This window comes from Thalassophryne amazonica, chromosome 4 (assembly GCF_902500255.1).
Source record: "Thalassophryne amazonica chromosome 4, fThaAma1.1, whole genome shotgun sequence".
In the NCBI taxonomy this organism is placed as follows: Eukaryota; Metazoa; Chordata; class Actinopteri; order Batrachoidiformes; family Batrachoididae; genus Thalassophryne; species Thalassophryne amazonica.
Window position 1 is genome coordinate 136,804,885 of NC_047106.1, and position 13,937 is coordinate 136,818,821.

Sequence of the window (13,937 nt, forward strand, 5' to 3'; positions counted from 1 at the left end):
TCAAACCACCGCAGCGCAGTGCCTTTAATACCTATGGCATGCTCTAATCTCTGTAATAAAATTTTATGGTCAACAGTATCAAAAGCAGCACTGAGGTCTAACAGAACAAGCACAGAGATGAGTCCACTGTCCGAGGCCATAAGAAGATCATTTGTAACCTTCACTAATGCTGTTTCTGTACTATGATGAATTCTAAAACCTGACTGAAACTCTTCAAATAGACCATTCCACTGCAGATGATAATGACATTGATATTGATAAAATCTTATCAATACCAATTCCTAGTTCCAAGTGAGCTGTGAGTGGTGGATCAGAACAGGACAGTGTTATTTGGCAGTTATAAGTTACATGAGTGATAACTCATAACATACACCACTTTTCTTTTTACCACCATTGGTCAAAAAGTCCCTGATGCATTCACTGTCACTCGTAAATCCCACTCTTTCAGTCTCTCTCTCTCACCCATCCACCCCACACATCCAGTACCCTTTGAGGAGCCGTGCTACTCCTATAACACTTCAAACACATTGACTCTATCACCCAGATGTGCACATCACAGTAAATCAAATCAAATCAATTTTATTTATATAGCTCCAAATCACAACAAACATTTGCCCCAAGGCACTTTATATTGTAAGGCAAAGCCATACAATAATTACGGAAAAACCCCAACAGTCAAAACGACCCCCTGTGAGCAAGCACTTGGCGACAGTGGGAAGGAAAAACTCCCTTTTAACAGGAAGAAACCTCCAGCAGAACCAGGCTCAGGGAGGGGCAGTCTCCTGCTGGGACTGGTTGGGGCTGAGGGAGAGAACCAGGAAAAAGACATGCTGTGGAGGGGAGCAGAGATCAATCACTAATGATTAAATGCAGAGTGGTGCATACAGAGCAAAAAGAGAAAGAAACACTCAGTGCATCATGGGAACCCCCCAGCAGTCTAAGTCTATAGCAGCATAACTAAGGGATGGTTCAGGGTCACCTGATCCAGCCCTAACTATAAGTTTTAGCAAAAAGGAAAGTTTTAAGCCTAATCTTAAAAGTAGAGAGGGTGTCTGTCTCCCTGATCCGAACTGGGAGCTGGTTCCACAGGAGAGGAGCCTGAAAGCTGAAGGCTCTGCCTCCCATTCTACTCTTACAAACCCTAGGAACTACAAGTAAGCCTGCAGTCTGAGAGCGAAGCGCTCTATTGGGGTGATATGGTACTATGAGGTCCCTAAGATAAGATGGGACCTGATTATTCAAAACCTTATAAGTAAGAAGAAGAATTTTAAATTCTATTCTAGAATTAACAGGAAGCCAATGAAGAGAGGCCAATATGGGTGAGATATGCTCTCCCCTTCTAGTCCCTGTCAGTACTCTAGCTGCAGCATTTTGAATTAACTGAAGGCTTTTCAGGGAACTTTTAGGACAACCTGATAATAATGAATTACAATAGTCCAGCCTAGAGGAAATAAATGCATGAATTAGTTTTTCAGCATCACTCTGAGACAAGACCTTTCTAATTTTACAGATATTGCGCAAATGCAAAAAAGCAGTCCTACATATTTGTTTAATATGCGCATTGAATGACATATCCTGATCAAAAATTAAATGAAATTAGAGGTCATCCATGTCTTTATGTCTGTAAGACAATCCTGCAGTTTAGCTAATTGGTGTGTGTCCTCTGGCTTCATGGATAGATAAAGCTCGGTATGATCTGCGTAACAATGAAAATTTAAGCAATGCTTTCTAATAATACTGCCTAAGGGAAGCATGTATAAAGTGAATAAAATTGGTCCTAGCACAGAACCTTGTGGAACTCCATAATTAACCTTAGTCTGTGAAGAAGATTCCCCATTTACATGAACAAATTGTAATCTATTAGATAAATATGATTCAAACCACCACAGCGCAGTGCCTTTAATACATATGGCATGCTCTAATCCAGTGATTTTCAACCTTTTTTGAGCCGCGGCACCCTTTTTATATTTACAAAATCCTGCGGCACACCACCAACCAAAATAATATTATAATTATTATTATTATTACCTTATATTGCCTTACAATATAAAGCGCCTTGGGGCAACTGTTTGTTGTGATTTGGCGCTATATAAAAAAAATTGATTGATTGATTGATTGACCTCTGGTTTTGCGCAAAACGCAATTATCGCAATAGAAAATCGATACAGAAAACACCGCATTTCGAAAATCCTCAAGCATTTTGCGCTCTGATCTCAAGTAGGGCTGTCACGATTAGGAATTTCTGGAGACGATTAATTGTCAGACAAATAATTGCGATTGACGAATATATTGTCTATTTTTTTTTTCTTTTTTTCCCCTTCTTTATATTCTACTATTGTAGTATAATTACACAACTCTGGAAGAACGTTTGGCTTCTGTGAGTGGAGAAACTGGGAATGGTGCAACATTTTTATTTTTATCTTCATTTTACATACAGTCCCAACTTTTTCTGATTTGTGGTTGTTTCTGTTGCATTTCTGAAATTGTTTCTCCTCATCAGTCACGTTTTGTGCTTAAACACTGCATTAAGCTCAAGATTGAACAAATAAATACCTTTGGAAAATAACAGCTGTTAAAGTTCAGAGTTCTCACCTGCTTTTTGTGATCTCTGCGTCTGAACATTGTTTTTTTTTTTTTGTGGCTCAGTTCATTTATATATTCTCATTTTTTAAATATGTTGTTAAAGATATTTGACTGTTTATTTCATCTCATGATCTCATAAATTCAGCATATGACGCGCACATGGTGTGAACAGGACAGTAACGGCAGAATCACACCTTTAGAGAAAGTTCAGAGAGAAGTAAAAGCAGCTCCACGTTTCCGTTAACATGTTTACTTGGGTTAAAATCCTCTCTCTGCTCCGCGCTCGCTGCGCACTGAACGTGTCGCGCCTGCATTCAGGAATCTCCCTCAACCACCCCCCCTCCCTCGCAGTCTGCAGCCTGTTAACGTCGCGCGCGCACACAGGCACACACACACACACCGACAGCTCCGCATTTTAGACGGCTTTTGAAAGAGACGGCACTGTTTTAATCGGCCGTCAGCCTCCTTGTTATTGTCCCGCCTTAAGATGAGAGCGAGGCTGCAGCACGTTTGACATCAGATTCTGAATCGTTTTATGCTTTATGGATAAAATAAATAATTCACGGTAATCGCGAATCAGTTAGCTGTTTTACAACTACCCTTTCAAGACTTTTTGAGAGAAAAGGAAGGTTGGAGATTGGCCTATAATTAGCTAAGATAGCTGGGTCAAGTGATGGCTTTTTAAGTAATGGTTTAATTACTGCCACCTTAAAAGCCTGTGGTACATAGCCAACTAATAAAGACAGATTGATCATATTTAAGATCAAAGCATTAATTAATGGTAGGGCTTCCTTGAGCAACCTGGTAGGAATGGGGTCTAATAGACATGTTGATGGTTTGGAGGAAGTAACTAACGAAAATAACTCAGACAGAACAATCGGAGAGAAAGAGTCTAACCAAATACCGGCATCAATGAAAGCTGCCAAAGAGAACGATATGTCTTTGGGATGGTTATGAGTAATTTTTTCTCTAATAGTTAAAATTTTATTAGCAAAGAAAGTCATGAAGTCATTACTAGTTAAAGTTAAAGGAATACTCGGCTCAATAGAGCTACAGTGCTGAAAAGAAACCTGGGGTTGTTCTTATTTTCTTCAATTAGTGATGAGTAGTAAGATGTCCTAGCTTTACGGAGGGCTTTTTTATAGAGCAACAGACTCTTTTTCCAGGCTAAGTGAAGATCTTCTAAATTAGTGAGACGCCATTTCCTCTCCAACTTATGGGTTATCTGCTTTAAGCTGCGAGTTTGAGAGTTATACCACGGAGTCAGGCACTTCTGATTTAAGGCTCTCTTTTTCAGAGGAGCTACAGCATCCAAAGTTGTCCTCAATGAGGATATAAATCTATTGACGAGATAATCTATCTTACTCACAGAGTTTAGGTAGCTACTCTGCCCTGTGTTGGTATATGGCATTGGAGAACATAAAGAAGGAATCATATCCTTAAACCTAGTTACAGTGCTTTCTGAAAGACTTCTACTGTAATGAAACTTATTCCCCACTGCTGGGTAGTCCATCAGAGTAAATGTAAATGTTATTAAGAAATGATCAGACAGAAGGGGGTTTTCAGGGAATACTGTTAAGTCTTCAATTTCCATACCGTAAGTCAGAACAGGATCTAAGGTATGATTAAAGTGGTGGGTGGACTCATTTACATTTTGAGCAAAGCCAATCGAGTCTAACAATAGATTAAATGCAGTGTTGAGGCTGTCATTCTCAGCATCTGTGTGGATGTTAAAATCGCCCACTATAATTATCTTATCTGAGCTAAGCACTAAGTCAGACAAAAGGTCCGAAAATTCACAGAGAAACTCACAGTAACGACCAGGTGGATGATAGATAACAACAAATAAAACTGGTTTTTGGGACTTCCAATTTGGATGGACAAGACTAAGAGAATGAATTAAAGCTCTGTCTGGGTTTTTGATTAATTAATAAGCTGGAGTGGAAGATTGCTCCTAATCCTCCGCCTCGGCCCGTGCTACGAGCGTTCTGGCAGTTAGTGTGACTCGGGGGTGTTGACTCATTTAAACTAACATATTCATCCTGCTGTAACCAGGTTTCTGTAAGGCAGAATAAATCAATATGTTGATCAATTATTATATCATTTACTAACAGGGACTTAGAAGAGAGAGATCTAATGTTTAATAGACCACATTTAACTGTTTTAGTCTGTGGTGCAGTTGAAGGTGCTATATTATTTTTTTCTTTTTGAATTTTTATGCTTAAATAGATTTTTGCTGGTTGTTGGTGGTCTGGGAGCAGGCACCGTCTCAAGGCGGTGGGGTAATAAGGGGATGGCAGGGGGAGAGAAGCTGCAGAGAGGTGTGTAAGACTACAACTCTGCTTCCTGGTCCCAACCCTGGATAGTCACGGTTTGGAGGATTTAAAAAAATTGGCCAGATTTATAGAAATGAGAGCTGCTCCATCCAAAGTGGGATGGATGCCGTCTCTCCTAACAAGACCAGGTTTTCCCCAGAAGCTTTGCCAATTATCTATGAAGCCCACCTCATTTTTTTGGACACCACTCAGACAGCCAGCAAGTCAGGGAGAATATGCCGCTAAACATGTCACTCCTGGTCCGATTGGGGAGGGGCCCAGAGAAAACTACAGAGTCCGACATTGTTTTTGCAAAGTTACACATCGATTCAATGTTAATTTTAGTGACCTCCGATTGGCGTAACCGGGTGTCATTACTGCCGACATGAATTACAATCTTACCAAATTTACTCTTAGCCTTAGCCAGCAGTTTCAAATTTCCTTCAATGTCGCCTGCTCTGGCCCCCGTTGCTGGTTGCTGGTGTCGCCAACTTCACATTTCTCAAAACAGAGAACAGAAGGGAAAAAAAAAAACATTTGTAGCCACCTCCTCTCCAATTGTACCAAACTCCAAACCATGACATGATCACAACTGTGACTTCTGTGTAACGGTGACTGAAATCTTTGTAAGTTATCATATTCTTTGTCTATTCACCTTCTTTAAATGTGTTTACCTGACAGTGCTGACCAAAGGTCAGGTTCGCACCAGCCGCTACCGTTTTCTGGTAAACAATGGTGGCTTTGTCTGGGTGGAGACTCAGGCAACTGTCCTCTACAGCAACAAGACGTCACAGCCTGAAGCCATTGTCTGCCTTAACTTCATACTCAGGTACATCAGAGTGCAGCGATGACACTGACCACACACGGATAGCGTCCACACAGTGCCATGTAACTCGTGGGCATCGAGCAGAGACAAGAAAGCCATGCTACATGACTGACGTGCTAACTGTATTATAGTAGTGGGCTTTCTGTTTTATTTTACTCTAGATTTCAGTTGTGCAGGTGCAGAAATGAACAAGATAAACAGATGTAACTTGAACATAGTTCTGATCCATGTTATGTGCATAGGCTTCTAATGGGCAGTTCATCTTATGGGGTAGATTGGATTTGAAGGGGTCAGTGTTCCTGCACGTTAAACAGTTTAACAGTTCAGGTCTTGGCTAAGGCTGCAGCTGGGGTTTGAACCTGATCCTTCTGTCAGTGTTTTACCCGCTGAACTGACTGGGCAGACTTTAAGAGCAAAATATTAAATTTACATATTCGTTTAGAACAGGGGTGCCCAATAGGTTGATCGAGATTGACCGGTCGATCGCAAAGATAGTGTGGGGAGATCACATGGCATTAAAACTGACACATAGCCAGTGGGAGGTCAGGGGTTCGATCGAACCGCCCACTTTTAGCATTTGCTGCTGCGAGTCATTCATCCGCTGTTTTGTGCAGCAGCTCTGAGTTGAGAAACAGTTGTCCTGGTCTCTCTGTGTCTCACAGCACGGTGACAACAGCAGACCTGCACTGAGCTTTAGAAAGACATTTTTACACTTTTCATTAAAACTCTGTGCCGACCTCTGAGTTGGAGTTTAACTAAAAACATCTAAAGACCTGCAACACATTAACAACAAATACTAACGCTTCCTGTCCAAATGCCCCAAAAGTCTCTTCTGAGGACGGCATGACGTAAAAAGTGCTGATAAACCCTTCGTACTCATCAATCAGGTCATGCTTTCTGCATAAATTCACGTTATTCATTCTTCCTGCTCAGACGACAAACCAGGGGCGAATAATAGTAATTTTAACAAGAAAATGTTTAAGTTAGTATTACTCTGGGACTACGTTTTACTGCAGTTCTGCACCAAGTTTAATTGATGAGCCAATGCATTTAGTGTTTGTAATGTAGGTAGATTATTTTGACTTGGTCTTTTTAAAAGTAGCTCACAAGTTCACAAAAAGTGTGGGCACCCCTGGTATAGAATGTTAGAACATGAACAGCTTCAGTTTCCCACAGTCAGTCTTATGCTTCAGCATCGTAAAACCTGGCACGTGATAAACAACCTGCTGACATTTTCTTCTCTGTCCTCGCACCTCCTTGTCCTGCAGTGCAGTCGAGCAGCCGGATGTCATTTTTTCAGCGGAGCAGGTGGAGTGCGGCCAAACGCTCAAAGTGGAACCTCAGTCACCAGCAGCTGTAGAGGAAACTTTTGGCATTTCTGATGGTTGTGACTCTGACAGCAGCAGTGAACGTGTGACTGACTCCAGCCAGAGTCTTGGTGCTGCAGCTTGTGACGACGATGCTGCAGAGCTCTTCAACCTCAAAGACCAGCAGGAGGAGCTTCCCCAGTTGGCCCCTGAGGCCGGAGATGCTGTCGTCTCGCTGACAGGTAAGATGCACAACAACAAAGTGTCAAAGATTTACTACTTGACCTCATAATGCCATAAAATTTTGTACATTTGGTTTGATTTTTACTTTGTGGTTTTTTTTTTTGTTGTTGTTGTTGTTGTTTTTTCCTGTAAGTAGTTGTGGAGCTGTCGTTTGCCAAAGTGTCCAGCCCAGACATGGTGCCAGATTGTCCTGAGAAACTTTGCACCCCACAGCTGAGGAAGCTGCTGTCGCCCATCTTCAACACTTCATCATCATCATCTCCAGCTGTTTCCTCAGAATCCTGTCAAGTGTTGGTAAATCTCTGACACAGACGTGTGTGTGTGTGTGTGTGTCTGTCTCTTTATTTTATTTGCCCACCAACTTGTTTCCTCCTCCATCAGAGCCCGTTGGATGATGGAGTGATGGACACCAGCATGGTGAAGTTCTTTGCCACTTGTCCAGAAGAAGGACAGACAAAAGATGGAGAGACTCAGGAGGTAGAAAACAAAAACTTGTTTAATCTGAAAACATGATTCTTTTTGTAGGTTTTCTAACAAGAAAATCTGTGAGGTTTGTTGGTTTGATCCTCACTGAGGCATCCTTAATACCCCCGTCACACTAGAACACGAATGAGCCCGAATGCCGTACAAATGAGGATTCCAACGACAGTCGTGCAAATTCGAGCTGCACGAGCCGAACCCCCCCCCCCCGCTTGGAAAATATTGTAATGTGCAAACTCTGTGGCACGCAATCATTATATGCACTAGACGTGAACATTGTACAGTCACACCGAATATACTGTGTCACTGTGAGTCAGCACGTCTCCGTGACGCGCTGATGCGCCCTGCGGCCGTCTTGATGGGGTCTAAATGCCATGTTAACATGATATTACTGCTCGCTCATCTTGGCTCTTGCTTGCCTCTACTGGTGGTTGGCTCTCACTGCGGTATTGTATCACTTCCTGTTCCGGAGCACAGCGGTGTTTTGCAGTATCTGTTAGCTGTTTAATCTGCGCAGTTAGATTGATCTAGTTACCTAGATAACGATTTGTTTCACAGTGTAATCTTCACGTGCCTTAACTAAACCACTCCCTCTGCTGAATCACTTCTAAATTATTTACACATTATTCACTTTGTGTGTTTTTAGGAATCCGCTAGCTTAGCGCAGCTACTAGCTCTTAGCCGGTTTAGCATGGTGGCTTCTCCTGTCTCTCCCGCACTTTTCTGCTCTGGGTGTGAAATGTTTAGTTATTCCTCGGCCTCCTTTAGCAGTAATGGTACTTGTAATAAGTGTAGCTTATTTGTAGCTTTGGAGGCCAGGTTGGGCGAATTGGAGACTCGGCTCCGCACCGTGGAAAATTCTACAGCTAGCCAGGCCCCTGTAGTCGGTGCGGACCAAGGTAGCTTAGCCGCCATTAGTTCCCCTCTGGCAGATCCCAAGCAGGCCGACTGGGTGACTGTGAGGAGGAAGCGTAGCCCTAAACATAAGCCACATGTACACCGCCAACCCGTTCACATTTCTAACCGTTTTTCCCCACTCGACGACACACCCGCCGAGGATCAAACTCTATTTATTGGCGACTCTGTTTTGAGAAATGTGAAGTTAGCGACACCAGCAACCATAGTCAGTTGTCTTCCGGGGGCCAGAGCAGGCGACATTGAAGGAAATTTGAAACTGCTGGCTAAGGCTAAGCGTAAATTTGGTAAGATTGTAATTCACGTCGGCAGTAATGACACCCGGTTACGCCAATCGGAGGTCACTAAAATTAACATTGAATCGATGTGTAACTTTGCAAAAACAATGTCGGACTCTGTAGTTTTCTCTGGGCCCCTCCCCAATCGGACCGGGAGTGACATGTTTAGCCGCATGTTCTCCTTGAATTGCTGGCTGTCTGAGTGGTGTCCAAAAAATGAGGTGGGCTTCATAGATAATTGGCAAAGCTTCTGGGGAAAACCTGGTCTTGTTAGGAGAGACGGCATCCATCCCACTTTGGATGGAGCAGCTCTCATTTCTAGAAATCTGGCCAATTTTCTTAAATCCTCCAAACTGTGACTATCCAGGGTTGGGACCAGGAAGCAGAGTTGTAGTCTTACACACCTCTCTGCAGCTTCTCTCCCCCTGCCATCCCCTCATTACCCCATCCCCGTAGAAACAGTGCCTGCTCCCAGACCACCAACAACCAGTAAAAATCTATTTAAGCATAAAAATTCAAAAAGAAAAAATAATATAGCACCTTCAACTGCACCACAGACTGAAACAGTTAAATGTGGTCTATTAAACATTAGGTCTCTCTCTTCTAAGTCCCTGTTAGTAAATGATATAATAATTGATCAATATATTGATTTATTCTGCCTTACAGAAACCTGGTTACAGCAGGATGAATATGTTAGTTTAAATGAGTCAACACCCCCAAGTCACACTAACTGCCAGAATGTTCGTAGCACGGGCCGAGGCGGAGGATTAGCAGCAATCTTCCATTCCAGCTTATTAATTAATCAAAAACCCAGACAGAGCTTTAATTCATTTGAAAGCTTGACTCTTAGTCTTGTCCATCCAAATTGGAAGTCCCAAAAAACGTTTTATTTGTTATTATCTATCGTCCACCTGGTCGTTACTGTGAGTTTCTCTGTGAATTTTCAGACCTTTTGTCTGACTTAGTGCTTAGCTCAGATAAGATAATTATAGTGGGCGATTTTAACATCCACACAGATGCTGAGAATGACAGCCTCAACACTGCATTTAATCTGTTATTAGACTCAATTGGCTTTGCTCAAAATGTAAATGAGTCCACCCACCACTTTAATCATATTTTAGATCTTGTTCTGACTTATGGTATGGAAATTGAAGACTTAACAGTATTCCCTGAAAACTCCCTTCTGTCTGATCATTTCTTAATAACATTTACATTTACTCTGATGGACTACCCAGCAGTGGGGAATAAGTTTCATTACACTATAAGTCTTTCAGAAAGCGCTGTAACTACACTCAACAAAAATATAAACGCAACACTTTTGGTTTTGCTCCCATTTTGTATGAGATGAACTCAAAGATCTAAAACTTTTTCCACATACACAATATCACCATTTCCCTCAAATATTGGTCACAAACCAGTCTAAATCTGTGATAGTGAGCACTTCTCCATTGCTGAGATAATCCATCCCACCTCACAGGTGTGCTTGACCAAGATGCTGATTAGACACCATGATTAGTGCACAGGTGTGCCGTAGACTGTCCACAATAAAAGGGCACTCTGAAAGGTGCAGTTTTGTTTTACTGGGGGGAGGGGGATATCAGTCAGTATCTGGTGTGACCACCATTTGCCTCACACACATCTCCTTCGCATAGAGTTGATCAAGTTGTCAATTGTGGCCTGTGGAATGTTGGTCCACTCCTCTTCAATGGCTGTGCGAAGTTGCGACGACGAACTGGAGTCAGGTCAAGACCCCAATGAGGACGACGAGCATGCAGATGAGCTTCCCTGAGACGGTTTCTGACAGTTTGTGCAGAAATTCTTTGGTTATGCAAACCGACTGTTTCAGCAGCTGTCCGAGTGGCTGGTCTCAGACGATCTTGGAGGTGAACAGGCTGGATGTGGAGGTCCTGGGCTGGTGTGGTTACACGTGGTCTGCGGTTGTAAGGCTGGTTGGATGTACTGCCAAATTCTCTGAAAGGCCTTTGGAGATGGCTTATGGTAGAGAAATGATCATGGTGTCTAATCAGCATCTTGATATGGCACACTTGTGAGGTGGGATGGATTATCTCAGCAAAGGAGAAGTGCTCACTATCACAGATTTAGACTGGTTTGTGAACAATATTTGAGGGAAATGGTGATATTGTGTATGTGGAGAAAGTTTTAGGTCTTTGAGTTCATCTCATACAAAATGGGAGCAAAACCAAAAGTGTTGCGTTTATATTTTTGTTGAGTATAGGTTTATGGATATGATTCCTTCTTTATGTTCTCTAATGCCATATACCAACACAGTGCAGAGTAGCTACCTAAACTCTGTAAGTGAGATAGAGTATCTCGTCAATAGTTTTACATCCTCATTGAAGACAACTTTGGATGCTGTAGCTCCTCTGAAAAAGAGAGCTTTAAATCAGAAGTGCCTGACTCCGTGGTATAACTCACAAACTCGCAGCTTAAAGCAGATAACCCGTAAGTTGGAGAGGAAATGGCGTCTCACTAATTTAGAAGATCTTCACTTAGCCTGGAAAAAGAGTCTGTTGCTCTATAAAAAAAGTCCTCCGTAAAGCTAGGACATCTTACTACTCATCACTAATTGATGAAAATAAGAACAACCTCCAGGTTTCTTTTCAGCACTGTAGCCAGGCTGACAAAGAGTCAGAGCTCTATTTAGCCGAGTATTCCTTTAACTTTAACTAGTAATGACTTCATGACTTTCTTTGCTAATAAAATTTTAACTATTAGAGAAAAAATTACTCATAACCATCCCAAAGACGTATCGTTATCTTTGGCTGCTTTCAGTGATGCCGGTATTTGGTTAGACTCTTTCTCTCCGATTGTTCTGTCTGAGTTATTTTCATTAGTTACTTCCTCCAAACCATCAACATGTCTATTAGACCCCATTCCTACCAGGCTGCTCAAGGAAGCCCTACCATTATTTAATGCTTCGATCTTAAATATGATCAATCTATCTTTATTAGTTGGCTATGTACCACAGGCTTTTAAGGTGGCAGTAATTAAACCATTACTTAAAAAGCCATCACTTGACTCAGCTATCTTAGCTGATTATAGACCAATCTCCAACCTTCCTTTTCTCTCAAAAATTATTGAAAGGGTAGTTGTAAAACAGCTAACTGATCATCTGCAGAGGAATGGTCTATTTGAAGAGTTTCAGTCAGGTTTTAGAATTCATCATAGTACAGAAACAGCATTAGTGAAGGTTACAAATGATCTTCTTGTGGACTCATCTCTGTGCTTGTTCTGTTAGACCTCAGTGCTGCTTTTGATACTGTTGACTATAAAATTTTATTACAGAGATTAGAGCATGCCATAGGTATTAAAGGCACTGCGCTGTGGTGGTTTGAATCATATTTATCTAATAGATTACAATTTGTTCATGTAAATGGGGAATCTTCTTCACAGACTAAGGTTAATTATGGAGTTCCACAAGGTTCTGTGCTAGGACTAATTTTATTCACTTTATACATGCTTCCCTTAGGCAGTATTATTAATCAATCAATCAATCAATTTTTTATATAGCGCCAAATCACAACAAACAGTTGCCCCAAGGCGCTTTATATTGTAAGGCAAGGCCATACAATAATTATGTAAAACCCCAACGGTCAAAACGACCCCCTGTGAGCAAGCACTTGGCTACAGTGGGAAGGAAAAACTCCCTTTTAACAGGAAGAAAACTCCAGCAGAACCAGGCTCAGGGAGGGGCAGTCTTCTGCTGGGACTGGTTGGGGCTGAGGGAGAGAACCAGGAAAAAGACATGCTGTGGAGGGGAGCAGAGATCGATCACTAATGATTAAATGCAGAGTGGTGCATACAGAGCAAAAAGAGAAAGAAACAGTGCATCATGGGAACCCCCCAGCAGTCTACGTCTATAGTAGCATAACTAAGGGATGGTTCAGGGTCACCTGATCCAGCCCTAACTATAAGCTTTAGCAAAAAGGAAAGTTTTAAGCCTAATCTTAAAAGTAGAGAGGGTGTCTGTCTCCCTGATCTGAATTGGGAGCTGGTTCCACAGGAGAGGAGCCTGAAAGCTGAAGGCTCTGCCTCCCATTCTACTCTTACAAACCCTAGGAACTACAAGTAAGCCTGCAGTCTGAGAGCGAAGCGCTCTATTGGGGTGATATGGTACTATGAGGTCCCTAAGATAAGATGGGACCTGATTATTCAAAACCTTATAAGTAAGAAGAAGAATTTTAAATTCTATTCTAGAATTAACAGGAAGCCAATGAAGAGAGGCCAATATGGGTGAGATATGCTCTCTCCTTCTAGTCCCCGTTAGTACTCTAGCTGCAGCATTTTGAATTAACTGAAGGCTTTTTAGGGAACTTTTAGGATAACCTGATAATAATGAATTACAATAGTCCAGCCTAGAGGAAATAAATGCATGAATTAGTTTTTCAGCATCACTCTGAGACAAGACCTTTCTGATTTTAGAGATATTGTGTAAATGCAAAAAAGAAGTCCTACATATTTGTTTAATATGCGCTTTGAATGACATATCCTGATCAAAAATGACTCCAAGATTTCTCACAGTATTACTAGAGGTCAGGGTAATGCCATCCAGAGTAAGGATCTGGTTAGACACCATGTTTCTAAGATTTGTGGGGCCAAGTACAATAACTTCAGTTTTATCTGAGTTTAAAAGCAGGAAATTAGAGGTCATCCATGTCTTTATGTCTGTAAGACAATCCTGCAGTTTAGCTAATTGGTGTGTGTCCTCTGGCTTCATGGATAGATAAAGCTGGGTATCATCTGCGTAACAATGAAAATTTAAGCAATGCCGTCTAATAATACTGCCTAAGGGAAGCATGTATAAAGTGAATAAAATTGGTCCTAGCACAGAACCTTGTGGAACTCCATAATTAACTGTAGTCTGTGAAGAAGATTCCCCATTTACATGAACAAATTGTAATCTATTAGACAAATATGATTCAAACCACCGCAGCGCAGTGCCTTTAATACCTATGGCATGCTCTAATCT

At 41.7% G+C, this 13,937-nt stretch overlaps 1 protein-coding gene across 3 annotated transcripts in view; it reads left to right on the forward strand.

The window, feature by feature from the left end:
* hif1al (hypoxia inducible factor 1 subunit alpha, like) overlaps positions 1-13,937 on the forward strand; it is a 113,653-nt gene that overhangs the window by 67,003 nt on the left and 32,713 nt on the right. For 2 of the 3 annotated variants that reach the window (XM_034168651.1, XM_034168653.1), the window contains exons 8-11: positions 5,580-5,727; positions 6,993-7,273; positions 7,408-7,568; positions 7,656-7,751. In XM_034168651.1, coding sequence (XP_034024542.1) covers positions 5,580-5,727; positions 6,993-7,273; positions 7,408-7,568; positions 7,656-7,751 — 686 coding nt within the window. The remainder of the gene's footprint in view (positions 1-5,579; positions 5,728-6,992; positions 7,274-7,407; positions 7,569-7,655; positions 7,752-13,937) is intronic. The other variant, XM_034168652.1, reaches the window with a different exon arrangement.